The following is a 22197-nucleotide window of genomic DNA, read 5'->3' on the forward strand; positions in this document are numbered from 1 at the left end:
CCCGTCAACGCTCGCCGGGGTCGCCCGAGGCCTGAGCCAAGGGGGACGCGGTGGGCGCGGCTCAGGCCGGGCCCTCAGGTTAGTGGGTCCCGGCTGTCCCCGCGCTTCGGCCCGTCCTCCCGCGATATGCTCTCCTGATGAACGCCCCGCGAGCGGAGTCACCCCCGCCAGCGAGGAGACACGCTGCCTTGACTGGGGCCCTGGTCCCGGGACAGGCGAGCAGGAAGGGACGGAAGCGCGGGCGGGACCAGGAGAAGCCCATCCCCGCGCTATGCGTCCCCAGAGCCACTGGGACCCGCGGCTCCAGCCAGCCCTGCAGGGGCGAGCTGGACCGGGGGACCAGGGCGCCGGGCCGATGACTCCTGGGTGAGGCCTGGCTCCTGCCGGCAGGGGGCGCAGGGCCGCATGGGCTCCTGGGTGCGGGTGCCGGAGGGCGGGAGAGACCGCAGGTCCGGAGACTGGGTGCTGAGCTGGGTACCCAACTGCGTATTCCTAGGCTCTTTCAGACGTTTCCGTTTAAGATATCCGTTTAACTTATGCAGCCAGCGGGTGCTTGTGTAAAAAATCGCAGGCCCTTCTGAGACAGGCACAGCCGCGAAAGGGTCTCCTTGCCCCTTGGCTCGCAGAGGGCGTCGGTGTTCGGCGCTCAGTCTTCTGCGTGTTTTCCCCGTGCTCCCGTTCTGAGATGGAAACTGTTCCACGTGCACTGAGATGCAGCTGGGTCTAACAGCTTCGTAATTATTTAATCATGTGGATTAACTTCATCCGAGGAATTCAATCCTCCACTGATGAGCCTACACTTCTATTACAAATAATACTGCAGCAAACCACCTTTGAATTAATCAATATTTGTGTCGGATCAGTTTTTAAAAGTTGAATTGTATGTGTAGTTAAACTTTTATAGGTATCTTCAAATCTAAAATTATATTTTAATAACATTTTAATTTCTCATCTAAAAGGCACTAATTGTTTAAAAATATGGGATTAAGATTTAAATGTGCGGTGGAAAGCACCTGAAAAAAATAAACACAAGGGAATAGAATCAAAGCTCAGTTGTGGACCAGAGCAGATCAAATCACATTAAATAAGCTCTCAGAGGTGTTTTAAATATTCTGCTTAGCTAGAATTACCAACTTCTTGACAACTTTGTAACTACCCCCATTGAACTTAATTTTGATATCTTAGTTTTTTAATTCAGAGCTGACAGATTACATATGCAATCTAAGGTACACAGGTGTACGCAGGGATTTGAGGGGATTTTATATGTTCAAAGCTTTCAATGCTTTTGAATTATACGTTTAAGTACTAATAATGTATAACACAAAATGTAAGAAGATCGAAGAGTGCTTCAAAATTGTGACCTGGCAATTTTGCATAATTATTTTCATACCTAGTTTTCCGCCAATAGATCTAAGATCCTTCATGGTGGAGTTGCGAACGCACAGAAATTTTCCTAATACACTTCAAAAATTAATAGTGATGATTTTTTACCTTGCCGCTTTTTAGTTGAAGAAAAATGTTAGTCTTTTTTATTGCTTCATGTGTTCAGGAAGCCTGCGGATTATTTAGTAAACAGCAGTAAACAACATGGAAGAAAAAAAGGATATCATTAATTTTACTGTTAATTTTTTTAAAGGTTTTAGACTGTGGCATTTCATGAAAAATCTTATCAATTATAATCAAAATTTGGAAACTATGTGCCATGGTTCACACACATACTCCCTGCACTTTGGGAGGCTGTGTTGATGGGATTGCTTGAGGCCAGGAATTTGAAACTAGCCTGGGCAACATAGCTAGGCCCTATCTCTACAAAAAAACAAAATTAGCCAGGCATGGTGGCATGTGCCTGTGCACCTAGCTGCTCTACACCGGAGGCTGAGGTAGGAGAATTCTGCTTGAGCCCAGGAGCTGGAGGCTGCAGTGAGCTATGATTGCACCATTGCACTCCAACGTTGGTGACAAGGCAAGACCTTCTCTCAAAAAAGAGAAATATCATAATTTGGTGTTCAATTAATTTAGCTTTCTGAATCAACAAGCATTTATTTGGAATGTTCTATATGTCATATAACAGGTAGAGCATTGACTTTGAAACAGGTTTGAATGTTCAATTTTGTTACTTACCAGCTATGGGACTTCAGGTGAATTACAGTTATATATTGCTTAATGATAGGGGTAAGTTCTGAGAAAGGTGTCCTCCTCAAGCAATTTTGTTATTGTGTGAATATCTTAGCGTTTACTTACAAAAACCTAGATGGTATAGCCTACTACACACCTCAGGTATATATAGTACAGTCTATTGCTTCAAGGCTGCAAACCTGTATACAGCATGTTACTGCAGTGAATACGGTAGACAACTGTAACACAAGGATATTTGTGTATCTAAACACAGAAAAGATACAGAAAAAAATCTGGTATAATTCCATGGATCCACGTCATATATACAGTTACCCTGTTGAGTGAAATGTTATGTGGCCTATGGCTGTACTTACACCACTCTGAGCTTTATTTTCAGCTAAGAAAAAGGGGATATTGTCTACCAGGTAGCATAACATTCAGAATTAAATGAAATCACATATTTAAAGCACTTAGCACTGTGGCCAAGCAAATAAGGGAAAACAAAATAAATGTAAGTTTTCTTCCCCCGTGTGCAAGACTTTGTACTTAGGTGAGGGTCATGATCCGGAAGGCAGACAGACACACACTCATTACTGCCTGCACAGTGTCATTAACTGTTATAAGAGAAGTACATTAATGATCACATTCCCTGTATTCCCCTAGAGCTTTCTTCATACCTCATGCTGACCTGGCATATAAAATTGCATTTCCTTTTCTCAAAGACACATACAACAACTCTGCTACTGACGCTGAGGCACAATGACAAAATTTATTTTTGCCAAGCCTCTACGTTTATCAGTGTTGTAGAAAGGATAAGACTTGCATGTGAAATGATTTAGACAAGAAGTTTCTAAAGCTTGGTCTTCTGTAATTAGGCCACAAGAAAAACATACTGAAGCATAATAGAATGGCTCACAACTGTTTTTGCACATATACTTTAATACTTAGGCTTGGGTAAAATCATTTTAAATAACATATTAAAATATGTTTGGGGGGACAACCCAGCAATTGCACAGCCCACTAGAAAATTTTAACATCTAAGTAATATAACTGTTTTAGGGTCTGAAAGTTCTCCTTCAGTTGTTCCACAGCCTCTTTATCAACTAGGCAAATATATTTAAGCTTTTAAAATTTCATATTGTTGATATTTTTTAAAAGGCACGGGAGGTTCACTTAATATTAAATATATAACATTCACTTTCATGACCAGAACCTTTTTGGCAAGTGACTTTCACATAATTAGATTCTCTACATGCCTTAAAATAAATCTGGCAGCTCTTAACTCATATCTAAATTCTCTGGACAATTGTCTTGCTCTCTGTTTTGGGGCCAGGGGCATAGCAGTGAAGGCCCTAACAGGCTTGCTGACCTAATTGGACAGTTTGTTAAATAGCAGGAAATGTAACAAGGCTTCTCTCTCTCTTGCATGTTAATGTAGTGAACAGTGCTAATAGCCAGAGATTGTGCAATTTAGTCACAATATTTCAAGTCAAAATTCACTGTTCTTATATTAAAAGATACCGAAGAAAGCTATCCTTGTTCTTTGAATTATAAAAGCACAGAGGTTGCAATGATCAGAACCAAACTGGTTAAAAGCCGAAATGCATCCTTTCAGTATTGATTTGACAGATGCCAACAAGCATTCAAAAATTTAGAGTTAATTCCTTGGTGACAGGTAGCATAAAATTGATCAGACTGGTTTCAGCTGTATCATAAGCTTCACAAATTGGAGATCTTGTCCTTCCTGGCTGTTTTTTTTTTTTTCCCCACACCTTAATTCTAGCACCTGTTGTCAGACCACTGTTCAGCACCAAAAGAACTCCTCAGCCTGGAGTTCTTTGGAGTTTTAAGTGATTGCCTAACTCAGCAGGGGACAGTGATCTTGACTTCTTGGTTGATGGTTTAAAAACATAAAAGAATTTTATATTTTAAAACTGACAAACTAGAAAATGTTAGAAACTCTATCTGAAGGCACAAAGTATAAAGTTGGTGGGTACCTGATAAAACATGATGTATGTAAATACAGTTCAAAACAATTTAAAAGTATAAATATTTGTCAATTATTTTTCCTCCAGTGCTCTGGCTATTGCTGAAAACACCTTCTAGTTCCACCTTGTAACTGGACTCCCAAAAGATGAATGCTGACATCTTCTGATGCTTAACAAGAAATAAAAAGTCACCTTAATCATCAAAAAGGTAATTGCAAAGGGCACTGTTGCCTGAAATTCTCTAGTCACCTGAAAACTGAAATAACTGAGGCAAGACTTCTTAAAATGCTTAGTTTCAAACTTAAACAGAATGGCCTGATAATGATCAAACATGTACAGAGAAATACATGAAATCAGAATTGTGAATGCAGAGAAATAACTGTTTTGCTAGTTTAAAAGTCTGAAGCTTTTCCCTCCTCCCCAGCTGTTAATGTAGGAGACACACAGCCTAACCAGGACAGTCTCAATGCCCAGGAATGGTTGTGTGATGACTGATAAAGCAGAAATTTCTTGCCTATTAATAGTTTCCCACTGTTAGAAGGCTACAGCCGTTGGCAATCAGATGTGGGCTCAGGTTTTCCTTGTCCTGGGGCAGGAATGCCTGCAGGGACCACGATGTGGGTCACACTGTACATTCTGTTTACTGTGGGCACAAACACAGAACTTTTTTTTTTAGCTTATTAAATCGAGAATATTCCTGAGGAGGCATCCGCTATGGGCTAAAGATCCCAACATCACAATAATAAATAACAGCTATGTTTACAGAGACACATTCAGGACACATGCAAAAGCTTTTCCTAGCAGGACGACTTGGGCCTTTGCAAAACAAGCTGCTTGGGCCTCCCCAGAGGGCCCACCCTCCCATGCACCTACCCCACCACCCTGCCCCAACTCATTACCCAACTCGGCCTTCTGGCCACCTGAGGCTACTTTTTAGACCAAGTGACTCAGACGTTTCAAGTAGAAGACAGGATGGGCCACTGCCAGGGGACCTTGCAGCAGAAAATTAGGTCAGAGGACTTGGAGGGTGGTGAAGAACAACCAGATAGATGTGAGAGCCCAGCAGGGAAATGACAGGAGGCGCAGCCTAGGTGTGGAGGCTCCAGGTGGCCGGTCCCCGCGTGGCTCAGATGAAGTGAATCCAGCTCTCTTCGCACTCCCCGCGAGGCATGTGCAGCGCGTGGTTGCGACATGTGAGGCTGTAGTCTCGGTGGTCGTTGTTGTCCCAGTACTCGGCACCCGCCACTTGGTAGCGCACCGCGAAGTGCACGCGGGAGCCGAGCTCCAGCAGGAAGGGCGGTACTGGGAAGCCGAAGGTGAAAACGTCCTCCGTGCCCTCGGGGCCTGCGGGCCCGCGCCACCGCGCCACCGCCTCGTGGGTACTGCGCCAGCCCGAGAAAGTGTAGCGCACAGCCACCTGCTTCTCGAAGGCCACGTTGCGCACGCGCACCGTACCGCTGATGCCAAGGTCCGAGCAAGTGACACGCTCCAGGCACACGAGCTGCCGCTGCAGGCGCTCGCCAAAGTCGGCGGCCTCGACGGGCGGCGGGAAATCGGGCACCAGGCAATGCAGGGTGAACTCCAGGTCCTGGCTGCTGCAGCACAGGTCCGAGTTGATTGCGAGCCGCGACAGCACGTGCAGCGGCACGGACGGGTCGTCTCCCGCGTTGAACACCTTGACCTGTGCCAGCTCCAAGCCCAGGGCGTCGGCGAAGCGCACCCGGAGCTTCTGGCTGCAGCCCGGCCGACACGCAGCGCCCGGCGCGCCCGCGGCCTTCTGGCGGCGCTCGGGGGAGCTGGGCAGTGAGCGCGCCCGCCGCAGGATTATGGGCCGCAGGCGGGGGTCGCAGCCCGACGGCGCTGGCGTTGGCGGCGGCGCGCGGCCCGGGCTCCCAGGGGGCCTACAGGCCCGCGGCTCCAGGGCCACGCCGCCGTCCAGGTCCGACAGGCAGCTGAGGCTCCGGGGGCCGAGCTTCCGGGATCCCAGGGCGCTAGGCAGGACCGCGGAGCTCGGGCCTCTGGACATGGCCCCGCCGGCCGTCGGAAGATGAGACAGGGATGAGAGACGACCTCCCGACCCCGCGACAGCTCCCTCCGTGCTCAGAAGCCGCTGAGAGTCCACCGTATCTGCAACCTGCGGGGGACCTCTCGGGCCCGGTGCGCCCTACCCTTGGTTCGCCACCTTGCTCCTCGAGTCCTTGTCCAGGTCCTCCGCTTCTTGCGGTTAAAGAAATTGTAAGAGTAGGGAGTTTTTCTCTAGTGGAAGCTTTCAGAGGCCTCCCGGGAGCGCAGGGTAGCGCCTCTTTTTTCTTCTTGCTTCCTTGGAGGTTCTTACAAGAAGGCTGCGTTCCGGGAGCGGCCCCTCCCACTTTCCCGGTCCGCGGCGTTACTTACAAGGCTGCAACTTGACCGGGTGCAACTTCCTAGCGAGCCTCCGCCCCGCCCCTCGTGGCGCCGCCTGCAGGCGGGCCCCCGCCGGCCTCAGCTCAGCCACGGAGCTCAGCGGAGCTGCGCGCCGCCGCCTCCAGCTCCCCTGCCGCAGCGCGCCGCAGCCGGGCCTCCCCGCGCGGGCGCCGGAGAGGAAGGAAGGCTGGCAGCCTCGTCACGTGTCCGCTGCAGTCGCGAAACAGGTCTGATCAATTTCTGTTTACGTCTGCCTGGACTGCGTGCCTATCGATTATAGACTTTGTCTGCACAAACGGAGGACAAGGAAAATGCATGCTGCGGGTCCTTAGATTTCTGGGTTGTGGATGGGGGGAGCGGTGGTGCAAAAACCGGCCTTGCCAGGAGCTGGTCTCAGGCTAATTTTAAACATCGAGGCCAGCCCACACTTTGGACAGGTTCACTGCAACCTGGACCCTTGGTCAGACCGAGGGAGCCTCACTGCGTAGAGCAGCAGCGTCATGTCCACATCACCCAGAATGCTTTGCCGCACCGAATGGCCAGCAGATTCCCTTGAGGGTGGGGAGGGGAGGTGCTGCTGTTGTCTTCCTGGACTCAGCGCCAGAGAGGAAGACGGGGGAACAAGAGTTATTACCCGCTGATGACTTCTGCAGCTGCCCTTAATCAGCTTCTGGCGCTTGGGGAGCATATTTGTAGCCAGAATCTCCGACTTTTAGCTTTGTTTCCAAGCAAGCCAGGAACACCAGCAAGGCCTGGAGCTTGTTTTCTGTCTATTTAGAACCCTGCAGGCTTTCGTGTCTCTCACCCGGTAGCTTCGAGCACAAAACCCCACAGCCTTTGGTGTAAAGCATACCAGGTGAAATGAAGTGGAAAAGATGCAAGTGCACTTTCCAGAGAGCAGTTTGGGGCCAGCCATTCCATTAAGAAGGTTCCTTTTTATTGTCCAGAGGGACAAAGCAGAAAGAAAACCAGACTAATGAAAGGGGGTTGATTCAAGAACATTTGCTGCATCTAAAATGAGTCAAGGCTGTTGATTGTGGTATAATTCATTAAATGTGAGAGAGTGATTTTATTTATCATTGGATGTAAGCTAACTAAAAAGGCTTACATGATTATTGTGGGAAAAATACAGGAAAGTTTCAGGAAGAAAACAAAAATCTTCTATAATCATCTCTTTTATTTTACAGAGACAGGTGATACGGGAAAGAGAAGTATCCAATTTCCATTCAGTGCACTTTTAATAGGCCACTCAAAATGAGAGGGGAATAACAGCAATATGTGGTATAGGTCAACAATGCTTCATAAAGAGATAATATATAATATGTAATATGTATGAATATATGGAAAGTCTTATAATGGATTGATGTGATAGAGAAGGCCGAAAAATTGAATGGGAACGTTCCTCCTAGAGTTTAAGCTCCTTCAGAATAGGGATGTGCATAATCATTGCCATTTTTCTGGGTACTCCTGTAATTATTTGTTGCATGAATGAATGATTGGGCAATGCAATGATTGAACGCTGGAATAAGACCTGACCTTATTTAGCCTTCCAGATTTCTTCAACATATTATTTCCAAGGAAGATTATACCTGTGTGTGAAGAGGGGGAGAGAGAGAGAGAGATGGAATCCATTCACAGTATTTATAGTAGTGTGATCCTGTGATCCTGTCTCTAATATCTACTGTAATAAGCAGAAAAGACAAAGCTGTAAGCATAAGACAATGTCTCCCTTCCCCAGTATTTCACAACCTAGAGTGCAAACCACTATATGATCACAGCCTTAATATTTCAATATTATACAAGTATTAAAAAACAAGTGAAAAACCAACCCAATCCTGGTGGTAGGACCATTTGCAATCAATAGTTACTGACAGTATTCTGTTGCTTCTAGTTCCGGTGGTGAGGAGACCTTTCCAAATATAAGAGGAATAAAGAAGTCACCTCCCCAGCTGTCATCATCTTCCAGCAGATTGAGCAAGAATATTTTGAGCACTACAGGAAAGGTAATGTAAACTTAGAAGAAAAATCGTACTTAGATTTATTCTGGGATTTTTGTTTGTTTGCTTACTTGTTTCTTGTGTACATGTTCACAGTGTTTATTACTGCATCCCTGTTTTTAGACAGTCCATCAAACCCGAGATGATGATCAGCCACGTGATTTTTTCAAGAAGAGGAATAGGGTGAATGAATCTCATCAGAAAAGCAGGTAAATAGTTTTAGTATAATTGCTTTATCTTGCAAAAGACTCATTATCTCTGTTGTCCAGATTGAATATGTGGAGTGGGGAAAAAAGTATGTCTATAGATAAGAAATATACATTTATAATTTTTTTCCAGCAGAAATGAATAGAAAAGTGGTTTAAGCATTAATAGTGGATAAGGATTCCAATGGTCATAATTCTGGCAGTTGTTAGCAGAATTATAATTTTGAGTAAGTCCTTTAATCACTTTTCTATGTTAGTTTCCTTTTATATAAAAGGATAGTGACAATTAATTTTTATGGATGCATACTGACAGGCAGGAACAAAATGTTTTAACAGTGTTATGAATTCTGAATAATGGAGATTCCTTCATTTCTTCATTTATTCAACATTTATTGAGCACACGTTGTACTATTGGCAATGATTTAATGTCCTCCATATTTATTAATTAAAATGTAGCACGTATTCAAATAGTTGCTTAGGTTGTTTGAAACCACTGGGCAAATGAACCTCTGAAGTTTCCAGAAAGCATGTTTACCACCCATTTCTATTCATTCTATCTGACTTATATTACAGAGAAGTATTATTAATCTTAAATGCCACGTTCTTGGTAAATAAATTGAAAAGAGGATATTTTCAACTCTGATGTGAGATTCAGCATCAGAATAAATTATGCCAGAGAGAATTAGTTTCTATACTCATAATGCACACAGTATTCATTATTCCCTTTACCTGCTATTCACAAGGTAGCACTAAGACCCTGTGTTTTCATTCATATGTGTTATAGGGCACCATATGATTTTATTTCTGTTCTTTAAACACAATTTTCCCAAATGTGTTTTCTGTTTGAAAACATTGTAACAAGCTTTTGATTTAAGGTACAGGTTTGTATGTGCAATACTTTTATGTATTAAAATTTCACTCAGCTCAGAATCGCCACCAATCAGTGATTAAACTGCAAAACTTGCATGTTATGTGATATTTACACTTAATTTAAAATAGGTATATAAAATAAAACTGTTTTTACTTTTGAATGTTATTAAATGCTTTTGATCATAACAATTCCAGAGTTCTATGACTGATTTTTTCCAAACTAATGTTTTTTTAAAGTACACATGAAAGTATGAAACAAGCACTTTGAGAAATGTTAATGTTTTTCCTAAATGCTAATATTTGATATAAAATGGAAACTGTGCATTCTCTTTTGTCACATGCATTATATAATGTATCTCAAATAGAGTATTATATGGGAAAATGTTCTGTAAAATTACTTATGCTTTAAGGAGTTTGGAAGCTGACATTTCCTAATGCCTACTAATAGCTGAGACAAAAAAAGTACAACTAGAAGATTCTTTTTGTTTGTTTAATTATAGCCAGACCATTTTTTGTCATATGTGGTAAGAATTGCAGTTTTATTTTCTCACAGCAATATGAATGCTGGCCCATCTTGGAATAAAGTGCAACATTCAAATAATTCTTCAGGAAAAAGGCAGAGTAAATCCCAAGTACCCCATGCTTCTTCCCAGCCGAGAAGCAGCCTCACAGCTGTCACCCAGCCTACTGAAGAAAAACTTAAAAAAAGCATTTCCCCGGAAGCAAGCCGCAAAAGGAATCCACTCGGTTCCAGGTGTCAGGGGGCCTCAGGGAATAAACTGTTTCTTGATTTTCAGTCAATGAAAATTATTAAAGAGAATGCTGATGAGGACAGTGCAAGTGATCTCTCTGATTCGGAAAGAATTCCCATTCCTCCTTCTCCCCTCACACCTCCAGATCTCAATCTTCGAGCTGAAGAAATTGATCCAGTTTACTTTGATCTTCACCCTGGTCAGGGCCATACAAAGCCTGAATACTATTATCCTAATTTCCTTCCATCCCCTTTCAGTTCCTGGGACTTACGAGATATGGCCCTGCTTCTGAACGCAGAGAACAAAATGGAAGCCGTGCCCCGAGTGGGAGGACTTCTTGGGAAGTATATCGATAGACTTATTCAGCTTGAGTGGCTGCAAGTCCAGACTGTACAGTGTGAAAAAGCAAAGGGGGGCAAAGCAAGGCCCCCCACTGCCCCTGGGACCTCAGGGGCACTGAAAAGCCCTGGGAGAAGTAAGCTAATTGCTAGTGCTCTGTCCAAGCCACTACCTCACCAGGAAGGGGCTTCAAAGTCAGGCCCTTCCCGAAAGAAAGCTTTTCACCATGAAGAAATCCACCCATCACATTATGCATTTGAGACTTCCCCTAGACCCATTGATGTGCTTGGTGGTACCAGGTTTTGTTCTCAGAGGCAAACCCTTGAAATGAGGACAGAAGAAAAGAAAAAGAAATCAAGTAAGAGTACGAAGCTGCAGCGCTGGGATCTGTCCGGCAGTGGAAGCAGCTCTAAGGTGGAAACCAGCGGTCACATTCGAGTTCCCAAACAGGCAGCTGTGATTCTGGACTCAGCAGATTCCTGTAAGGCCTCCAAAACACAAGCACATGCGCATCCTAGGAAAAAGGGAAAGGCAGAGAGCTGTGGTCATGCCACTGTATCGAGTGAGAAAAAACTGAAAACAAACGGAGTAAAGCAAAACACATATAAACTAAAATAAATATCTAAAATGATGAATTGCCAAGACCTGCAGGTACCTCAATGTTAGAGCGCTTCCAAAAGTCAAAATACTGTGAATTTTAAGGAATTTTACAAATACTGACATTTAAGTAGTTGATTGGCATTTTTGTCCACCTTTATTTCTACCCTGAGTGGGGTTATTTTCAAAGGGAGGTGTCTTTCAATAAGCCTTTCTTTGTATTGTCAGTCTTAGGCAAATGAGAGCCCTTTAGATAAAAATTACGTAAAATATGTGCCATATAAAGGAATAAAATGGCACCTCTCCAGGGAAAGTGTCAGTGAAACCTCAGCTACAGTAGCCAGTCTGTGTAGAGCAGCTAGTGGTGTTACCTCCCCATTTTCACATGCACGTAAGTATATGAAATAGTGCAGACTGTTTCAAATGGTGTGGAATCCTAAATGTTTAAAATAAGGCCCTTCTTGCCCACTCCCTTGCTTACTTTTTTATAAACTCCTCAAGCAAAATTTCTGTTCATTTTACCCTTAGGAGAAGCTTTAGTTCTTCCTCAAGTCAGGGAGTAGTGAGTTTGTATTTTGAGTAGTCATTTATCACTAAGCTGGTTGCTTTCTAGAGAGACAGTGGAATCTAGTATTTTAATACATTTTCTCTGACATGGTTTTTTTTTTCTTTTTTGGGGGGCATTTTAAACTTAGAGGTGGTGGTAAAACCTACTTTTGAGTTCTCCAAACTGAGGTTAAAATAACTTGCAGAATTTTCCAAAGTCAATGGGCTTAGCGTGATTACTGCTGTTTGGTGGGGCTGAGAATGAAATATTTGACATTCTGGAATTGCTGGCATGTAAAGCTTCTCCAGAGAGGCACCCCCGGGAAATCACTCTTTACAATTTGTAAAGGAAGGGCCTGTAAAAGGATCAAAACACATGGAACTACATTCAGTGTAATAGTTACAAAGTTACTGATTTGGGTTCCACACCCTGTGGTCCTTAGTCAAAAATAATGATCTGTTTCAGTTTGCAAGAGCAGGATTTTATTATTTTGCTTGGGGTGAGGGGCGGGAGAGTGGAAATGAGTAAGGTTGCTGAATGAATTCTAAACTCCCTTATCTGATCTTCAGGCTTCCCAACTCTCTCCAAGCCTTCTTATTTCACTGCAGTTAAATAACATCTTCTTGTTCCTATAGTTGTGCTGTGAGTTTTCTGTTCATATTTGCGCAGTGTATTTTAATATTTTAATACTGCCCATGTCATTATAGTTAATTGTATCCCTTTAAACAATTACTGTATTTGTTTTTGACGTAGAGGTTTCCATTTTTTCACCTTTGGGGCAAATGAAAAACTTCGCATTTTTCATTTGGGAACATATAATAGCTTGTAAACTTTTCAGACAGCAGTAAATGTCTGAAAAAATATCAAAAACAGCATAAAGACAAGATTATGTAGCTATAATTATATGTATATAATTATAAAAAACAATGTGCAAAGGTTATATTTTAAGGTCTTTTAAAATCTGATTTTAATCATACCAAATGACATAATATTTTTTATGGTAGCCTTTTACTTTCAAGACTTAATTTTCAGACTTGTACAAGTTCCTTCTTACATTCTTTCCCTCTCACACCATCCTACTGGAGAAAGCATACTTTTACGCTAAGATCTTACTTTAAGCTTTTTATGTGAACAAAAGAAGTACATATAGTAAGTATTACTTCCGTAGTCCTCAAATATACTATAACTTTTGTACTTAGTATATGTTTTATATTTGGAAAACAGCACTACGCTTAGTTTTCCTGTAGTTCCTGAGTGATGTCTGTGTGTTCCTTGCCTGCCGTTTTTTGTGAGCACAGATTAGTCTGTTATCCATGGCTGGCACTTCACTTATGATCCTTTCTCTGCTAGATTTTTATGCAGCTCTCTATGAAGTTTCATGGCCCATAGATATTCAAAAGCATGATATTCTATACATATGTGTATATGTATATATACTCCTTATGTTAATACTAAAGTGTTTATGCTGAGTTGCTGCCTTTCCCCGTAATGTATCCATATGCATGCTCTTAGAGACCTTGAATGGTTGAGGGTAAAGTGATTTATTAGTAATTCTACTTGCCTTGTGTATGTCTGAGCTGAAGACAATCATGATTAAGAAATTTAGAGGTGGCCGGGCGTGGTGGCTCACGCCTGTAATCCTAATCCCAGCACTTTGGGAGGCCGAGGCAGGCGGATCACCTGAGGTCGGGAGTTCAAGACCAGCCTGCCCAACATGGAGAAACCCTGTCTCCACTAAAAATACAAAATTAGCCGGGTGTGGTGGTGCATGCCTGTAATCCCAGCTACTCGGAAGTTTGAGACAAGAGAATCTCTTGAACCCAGGAGGCGGAGGTTGTGGTGAGCCAAGATCGTGCCATTGCACTCCAGCCTGGGCAACAAGAGCGAAACTCCATTTCAAAAAAAAAAAAAAAAAGAAAAAGAAAGAAATTGAGAAGTAATGCCTCATAATATTTGTTCCCAGCTTTTTAAATTGAAGCTGGTTGCATAATCTGGGGAATAGTCATAATTTCATGTGTTATACAGTTTAAAAAGCCTGCAAAAGTGACTTTGCTTGTTTACTTTCTGCCTCAGATTGACTATTTTAACCAATATTATCATGACTAGATCATAGCTCCTAGTGAGTAACATGAGGTGTTTTAAAGTTAGGTCTATTACAGAATTAACATAAGCACAATTTTAATTTTATGATATCTGATACGCCTATCTAATACATCTTAATGCATTAAATGCTGCAGATAAGAATCTTGCTATTTTTCAAGTAGACAACATTGGAAAGTTGAATCATGAACTCATTCAGTTCATCAAGTCAAAAGCACTGAGTGTTTTGCTAGTCTAGTGACATGGGTCATTGTATTTCCAAGAAGTGCCTCTCATTTCTGGGGAGTTGTTTACATATACCCTGCATTTAAACCAATTAAAACAATCCAAGTTTCTTTAAAAAAAAAAAAAAAGAAAAAGAAAAAAAGAAAAATATTTTAGGCTTAGAATTATCTAATGGAAAAAATGTAAAAAAGTACAAAAATGAACTAAAAGTATATCAGTATTTGCAGTATTTGCTGTGATTACTTAGGTTTAGACTTTCTCAACTTCTTAGATGACTAAATGGGCTGAAGACTTGTAACTAACTTGAATAGGGTAGACTTCATACCCTGTGACAAAAAGGATGGGGAAGAGAATATCATTGGTCTTGCCATATACCTCCTAGCTAAAAGGAAAATGGTTTGTAGTTGTTCTTGGGCCTACTGTGTTGCTTTTCAGAAGGACATAAGACTTTCTACTTTATCTGATATGGATATCGTCTACTTCCTCATTCCTTTATGCTCACTTATGGAGTAGTTACATAGAAATATAACTCTTGGTGGTACTGTATTTTAAGGTAATTCAGAAGCAGTATTTATTATTTATGTACATGTACAGGACACCATTCAAAATGGCTTGAAAATATTCAGCATGTTTGTTATTTGCTGTTATATTGTATGTTTAGTTTTGTATGTGATAAACAGAATTGATGTAAGTTTTTGTGGACTTGAATTTCTCCTTCCTTGAGATCAATTAAACAGCAGAAAAATATTGTCTGGATTTTTCTGGTATTGTTTTGTTTTGCTTTTCATGCAGTTCTCTTCTGAAGCTTGCCTTTATTTTCTCCCTGGTTATTTAAAGGAATTGCCCAGGATGAAATGCTGTTACAACTCCTGTCTTAACACTAAGCGAGATGGGTGGCCAAAGCACAGGTTAACATTACCGGATATATCTGAGAAGCATTGCAGTACATTTCTTGAGTCGCTCTTCCACTTACTACTCCATGTTGAGGATTAATTAGGGTAGCAGGATGCAAATTCAGTAAGCATAAATTAAGGTAACCTGTGATGTAATGAACTTGCACCTTTATGTACATATCCGGAAACGAGTACCGTCTCTTTCAAGGAAGTGGCCTGGTTAGGAGACAGCAGTTTTGAGCAGCTCCAGCTGCAAACATTCTCAAAAGCCCTTTGCTCTTCTTTCTAACTTCACTCTGACAATAGGGTGCATTCTTTTGAGTCTACCAAATTGTGGCAGTAATGTTCAGTGGCTTAAAAAGTAAGTTTTTGGATATGTTTTGAAAATTAACCATGCTGGAGGTTTAAAATCTTTTTTTTTTTGTACAGGAAATGTATTATTTTGGGCTGTTGCTGTTTTATTATCCACAAGGTGGCGACCAAACCCTTTCAGATAGCAGTGAATTTGGCCTGTGAGTACCTTATAGTCAAATAAAAAGGTTTTTACTGGAATCAAAAAGAAATGGAGAGAAAAAGACTTTTTGACTTCAGGCCCAAAGCATGTTCTTTATTTAACTTCACTCTGCCATCAGAGAATATAGTGGTTTATTATATGCAGTTAGGTGCTGTGGAGGATTCTCTTTGATTCATTGAACAGTCTCACATCATAAAACACTGTATCCAGCATAGAATCATCCTCAATGAAGTAACATAAATCATCAATTTATAAAAATCTTCACGGAGATCCCTGTTTCATAAAATACAATTTGAATATTTTTGTCTTCAGCAATTTAATGTATAAGGAATTACTGTAATAATACTGGAAAATATATATGGAATTAAAAATGGAATAGTCATAAATAATTGCTCTAGCTTAAATGAGATTTTAGAGCAAACAAATAACACATATTTAACTTTAGATTACATTAAGCGAGGACAATTTCATGCGAGCTCCTCCCTAGACCTACTGAGTCAAAGTGTGCATTTTAACAAAATCCTTGGCACATTAAAGTTTGAGAAATCTGCTTTCCTGGTACTTAAGTCTGTAAGTTTGAGTGACTACCTTTGTGGCAGGTGAGTAGCTGGCAGGCCCTCTCCCCCTCAAGCAAGCCATTTGCTTATCTAGCCCTATTTTCTCCATAGTTTAAAGGCACTGGGCTGGCTGTTTACCTAACAGGTTGCCTAAATGAGTGATTTACGGCCCTGATAAAATCTGCTCCACAAGTGAATGCTAAGGAGTTGAAGTTTATTTATTTATTTTTTTCAATAGCTTTTAGGGTACAAGCGGTTTTTTGTTACATGGATAAATTATATAGAGATGAATTCTGAGATGTTAGTGCACCTGTCACCCGAGTAGTGTACATTGTACGTAATGTGCAGTTTTTTATCGCCAGCCTCCCTCCCACCTTTCCCCTACTGAGTCTCTAAAGTCCATATGTCACTCTGTATGCCCTTGCATATTCATAGCTTAGCTCCCACTTCTAAGTGAAAACAAAAAGATTTGGGTTTACCACTCCTATGTTACTTCAGTTAGAATAATAAGGTCAGGAGTTCGAGACAAGCCTGGCCAACAAGGCGAAACCCTGTCTCTACCAAAAGTGCAAAAATTAGCCAGGCATGGTAGCGTGCACCTGTAATCCCAGCTACCCAGGAGGCTGAGGCAGGAGAATCCTGGAACCCGGGATGCAGAGGCTGCAGTGAGCCGAGATCGTGCCACTGCACTCCAGCCTGGGTGACAGAGCAAGAATCTGTCTCAAAAAATAATAGTAATAATAATAATAACCTCCAGCTGCATCCAAGGTTTTGCAAAAAGACATTGTTTAGCTCCCTTTAATGGCTGAGTAGTATTCCACAGTATACTATATATATGTGCGTGTGTGAGTGTGTGTACATATATATCACATTTTCTTTATCCACTCAGTTGATGGGCACTTAGGTTGGTTCCACATCTTTACAGTTGTGAATTGTGCTGCTATAAATATACGTGTGCAAGTGTCTTTTTCATATAATGACTTCTTTTTCCTTTGGGTATGTGTTAGTCTGTTCTCATGCTGCTATAAAGAAATACCCAAGCCTGGGTAATTTATAAAGAAAAGAGGTTTAACTGACTCACGGTTCCACATGACTGAGGAGGCCTCAGGAACCTTACAATCATGGCGGAGGGCACCGCTTCACAGGGCGGCAGGAGGGAGAGTGAGAGCCAAGTGAAGGGGGAAGCCCCTTATAAAACCATCAGATCTCAGGAGAACTCACTCACTATCAGGAGAACAGCATGCGAACCACCCCCATAATCTAATCACCTCCCAAGAGGTCCCTCCCATCACGTGGGGATTATAGGGACTATAATTCAAGATGAGATTTGGCTGGGGGCACAGCCAAACTGTACCAGGGCAGATACCCAATAGTGGGATTGCTGGATCAAATGGTAGATCTACTTTTAGCTCCTTAAGGAATCTCCATATGTTTTCCATAGAGGTTGTACTGATTTACATTCCCATCCGCAGTGTACAAGCATTCTTTTTCCCCACATCCATGTCAATATCTATTGTTTCTTGAGTTTTTAATAATGGTCAGTTTTACAGAATTAAGGTGGTATCTCACTGTGGTTTTAATTTGCATTTCCCTGATGATTGGTGATGTTCAGCACTTTTTTCACGTTTTTCTTGGCTATTTGTGTATCTTCTTTTGAGAACTGTCTACTCATGTCCTTTGCCTACTTCTTGATGAGATTACTTAGTTTTTTCTTGCTTATTTGTTTGTGTTACTTGTAGATTCTACATACTATTCCTTTTGTCAGATGTGTAGTTTGCAAATATTTCCTCCCATTCTGGGGTTGTCTGTTTACTCCGCTGATTATTTCTTTTGCTGTGCAGAAGCTTTTTAGTTCAATTAGGTTCCATTTATTTATTTTTATTTTTGTTGCATTTGCTTTTTGGGTCTTAGTCATGAATTCTTTGCCTAAGCCAACGTCTAGAAGAATTTTTCCAATGTTGTCTTCTAGAATTTTTATTGTTTCAGGAAACTGGCAAGCCACATGTAGAGGAACAAAACTGGATCCCTATCTGTCACCTTATACAAAAACCAACTCAGGATGGATCAAAGACTTAAAATATAAGCGTTCGGGCTTCTTAGATCACCTAACCACCTCATCTGATTTTCCTTACATTCAGACTCCTAGATTTTCAAACTCCAGGTGTGGAACACTCACTCGACCTTCCCTTGTCTCTTTCCTTTGACTCACTTGGTCATTTTGTCCAGGATTAGAAGAGTGTTCACCATCTGTCAGCAAGCTTTTCCTCTAAACCCATCTCTTGAGATACTCTGCCTAAATAAAGCAAGGAGAAAGAAAAGGAAGTCTTTGCTGTTCTTGCGTGGTGTTTTCAGTTTTCTAAATGCTGGAATGAAATGCTTTTTATTTGTAGAATTTATATAATATTGAAATAGCTTAACAAGTTTAATTGAAGATGTTCTGATTTTTTAAAGTATATATGTTCACCTTAACAGAACAGTTTTTGATGCAGGAAGATAAAAACAGCTGTTTAAATCTTCCCCTTTACTTTCCTTTCCTTCATTTTCTCCTTTCCTAAAGAAGCATAAACAATTTATGTCAGGGGTGTCCATTCTTTTGGCTTCCCTGGGCCATAGTGGAAGAATAATTGTCTTGGGCCACACATAAAGTACACTAACACTAACATAGCTGTTAAGCTAAAAAAAAAATGCAAAAAAATTTATAATGTTTTAAGAAATTTTATGAATTTATGTTGGGCCGCTTTCAAAGCTGTCCTGGGCCACAGGTTGAACAAGCTTGATTTACAAACATAAATGATGGAAGAAAGAGCATGGTGATTCATACCACTAGTATGATTAGCATTGGAATATACTTGCAAAAAGTGAAAATGCCTTCAATAAGTTATATCTGGCAGCGTTTTTGTTTGTTTTTCTAATTGCATATCTGCAACTACATATTAGTTGAAAAAATTGGGGCAAGAGATTAAAATCTCTCCAAGATAATTTTCTGGCCGGCTCTTAGTGGCTGACAAGATACCACAACCTAAGTTTCAGTATGCACGCTCCAATCAACCCATGTGATTAGTAATCCGAATTGAAAAAATTCTTAGTCCTTGAAAAAAATCCAGAAACACAAATGATGGATTATTTTATTCTAATATGAAATCCAATGAACTTCAGCTCTTAATATATGTGACAAGATATTGGGGTACAACTAGAGATACACTATCAGGTATTGGGTAAAACTACACTTAATAATGATGAATGCATCATGAGGGCATCCCCGCCCGGCTTGGGCTTCTGCTTGGACAGTGGTCTGGCTGGTCAGGCCCCATGCCCAGCTGAAAGGAAGAGAACTGAGGTGGACAGCAGGACTGAGGGAAGATGACAAACACACTGGACTCTACCTGCATTTGGCATTTCCCATATGGATCAAGTAAACAACAGAGAAGTAAAGTGCTGATGGAGTTTTCCTTGATGGAGTCAAATTCACCTTTCTGGTTTTTTCCCAATATTGCATTATAAATTTTTTCAGGCCAGGCACGGTGGCTTACACCTGTAATCCCAGCACTTTGGGAGGCCGAGACAGGTGGATCACCTGAGGTCAGGAGTTTGAGACCAGCCTGGCCAACATGGTGAAACCCCATCTCTACCAAAAATACAAAAATTAACTGGGCATGATGGCACATGCCTGTAATCCCAGCTACTCAGGAGGCTGAGGCAGGAGAATCGCTTGAACCCGGAAGGCAAAGGTTGCAGTGAGCCGAGATTACGCCATTGCACTCCAGCCTAGGTGACAGAGTGAGATTCTGTCTCAAAAAAAAAAAAAAAATCAAACATATACAAAAGTGGAAAGAGCTTCACAGTGAATACCTGCATGCTTACTCTCATAACCAGACAGTTGCCACCTGGCTGTGTCTACTCTGTCCATCCGTCTAGCCACCTAGCAGTCCCAGCTGTGGCCTATTCCAGGCATCAGTATCCTTCCAGCTTCTGCCTGCCATGCTCACCCTCCAGGGCCTCCACTGTGGGTAGCTGTTTTATACTATATATATATATATATAGAGAGAGAGAGAGAGAGAGAGAGAGAGAGAGAGTGTTTCACTCTTGTTGCCCAGGATGGAGTGCGATGGCTTGATTTCAGCTCACTGCAACCTCCACCTCAGCGATTCTCCTGCCTCAGCCTCCCAAGTAGCTGGCCATGTGTCACCACACCTGGCTAATTTTTTTGTATTTTTAGTAGAGACAGGGGTTCACCATGTTGGCCAGGCTGGTCTCAAACTCCTGACCTCAGGTGATCCACCTGCCTTAGCCTCCCAAAGTGCTGGGATTATAGACATGAGCCACTGCGCCCAGCCCTGTTTTATATTATGTTAATAGCTGCTATGTCTATGGCAGAGTTGAACCTACTTCACCACTACAGGAAGCAGAACTCTTCCCTGATTATTTTAAAAACCCTTCTCAAGAGTGTTCTGAGAAATTAAACTTTTCTTGTGACTATGAAGAAACGGGAATTGAATTCAGAAGTATTGGCTGGAAAATTATTTTTGTGTTAGTGAATATAGAAAGATCTTGACTCAGGGGACATATAAGCATGAGCCATTTTATTCTTCCTTAATCTGAGCCTTCACCCAAACCATTTCAATCCCTCAGTTACAACTGGGGCTCATCATTACCCAGTCACGTCAGTCAGTAAAACCAGCCCAGCTTAAAACTTCAATGTCAGCCTTGATGGAAATCTAATCTCTTCCATCCGCCCTGGGTGGGCTGGACTCCCAGGTGGGTGTGTGGGCAGGGGAGGCTTGGGCAGCCCCTCCTCACCTTCCAACCCAGCGCTGAGATCCTAAGGCATGGTGGTGCTTTGCTGTTGGAACACCTCTGCTCCCTCCCTCTTCCAGGCTCTGCCTCCCCTAGCGTTGGTGACAGAAAGAGAGACTAAGGGCAAGCCTAAGGCCTGTCCTCTGTAACAGGCCACTCTCCCAGCCTTTCACTGCGGCTGGCTCACCTCTGCAGAGGAGGCATAGAATGCCAGCCTTCTCACCTCCCCAGCCAGGAAAGAAGGCTCAAGCCCAGTGCTTTACTTCTCTGGTGTTTACTTGATCCATATGGAAAATGCCAAATGTAGGCAGAGTCAGGTGCATTTGTCATCTTCCCTCAGTCCCACTGTCCACCTAAGTTCCCCTCCTTTCAGCTGGGCATGAGGCCTGGCCAGCCAGACCACTGTCCATGCAGAAATCCAAGCCGGGTGGGGATGCCTCATGATGCAATCATCATTACTAAAAAAAGAACAGTGAGAACTGGAGGTGGCTGGGGGCACCCCTCAAAAACATGAGAAGGTTGACCCTGGGTAGGTAATTGTAGCTCATACCTCCCTTGCAATCAAGTAACTTTTATCTCATGAGCAATCTCATTTCTTCACTTGTCAGCTTACAGGGAGCTGGGAGCTGCCACCATGTGGCTATAAAGTATTACTGTACTTCCAAGGACACAGAAAGGAATGCTAAACTATTGTCACTATGATCACATGCTCAGAATAGAAAGGGAGCGGGGACATCTTCAAGCTCAGGCTCACCCAAGATGTGCGGCAGGTGATGCCCAGAATCACCAGCTGAATTCCAGGCCCCGTGGCCTACCCAAGTAGGGTTGCCGTGTGGGGAACTGGCATTCTGCTCAGTTATTTTAAATGCTTGAGAATGTTGAAAACTTGATTGTTTCTAATATATTAAAATACCAGTTCCTATGGTGTTTTTTGTTTTGTTTTGTTTTGAGATGGAGTTTCACTCTTGTTGCCTAAGGCTGGAGTGCAATGATGCGATCTCAGCTCACTGCAACCTCCGCCTCCCGGGTTCAAGGGATTCCCCTGCCTCAGCCTCCGGAGTAGTTGGGATTACAGGTGTGTGCCACCATGCCCGGCTAATTTTAAAATACCAATTTCTTTTAAACTTAAAACGAATGTGAAAGTGGAATCCTTCACTGTTGTCCCCCAGCTCCTCCCAGACTAGAACTTTGTGAGGCTAATGCCTTTCTAGCAAGAATATTTTAGTCCCCAGCGCTATTCTAGCAGCAGGGACTGCTCAACTGACATGGTTTTTTCACATATATTTAACATGGTTTAGCT

The 22197-nt window shown here is 42.3% G+C and overlaps 2 protein-coding genes across 4 annotated transcripts; one reads left to right on the plus strand and one right to left on the minus strand.

The window, feature by feature from the left end:
* Window positions 1-14886, plus strand: FAM217B (family with sequence similarity 217 member B). Of its 3 annotated transcripts, XM_063702390.1 has the most exons (5): window positions 1-78; window positions 4191-4311; window positions 8398-8509; window positions 8627-8712; window positions 10117-14886. In XM_063702390.1, the coding sequence occupies exons 4-5, from the start codon at window positions 8691-8693 to the stop codon at window positions 11286-11288; spliced, it is 1194 nt and encodes a 397-aa protein (XP_063558460.1). In that variant the 5' UTR covers window positions 1-78; window positions 4191-4311; window positions 8398-8509; window positions 8627-8690; the 3' UTR covers window positions 11289-14886. The 3 variants fall into 3 exon arrangements, with proteins under 3 accessions (XP_063558460.1, XP_063558459.1, XP_004062510.1); XM_063702389.1 differs by lacking the exons at window positions 1-78; window positions 4191-4311 and adding an exon at window positions 6597-6733; XM_004062462.5 differs by lacking the exons at window positions 1-78; window positions 4191-4311 and adding an exon at window positions 6603-6733 and having other exon boundaries at window positions 10133-14886.
* Window positions 3037-6474, minus strand: PPP1R3D (protein phosphatase 1 regulatory subunit 3D). The gene has a single exon (XM_004062472.5). The coding sequence runs from the start codon at window positions 6127-6129 to the stop codon at window positions 5230-5232; it is 900 nt and encodes a 299-aa protein (XP_004062520.3). The 5' UTR covers window positions 6130-6474; the 3' UTR covers window positions 3037-5229.
* Window positions 14887-22197: the final 7311 nt, after the last annotated feature.

The sequence above is a fragment of the Gorilla gorilla genome, chromosome 21, assembly GCF_029281585.2.
Source record: "Gorilla gorilla gorilla isolate KB3781 chromosome 21, NHGRI_mGorGor1-v2.1_pri, whole genome shotgun sequence".
Classification (NCBI taxonomy): Eukaryota; Metazoa; Chordata; class Mammalia; order Primates; family Hominidae; genus Gorilla; species Gorilla gorilla.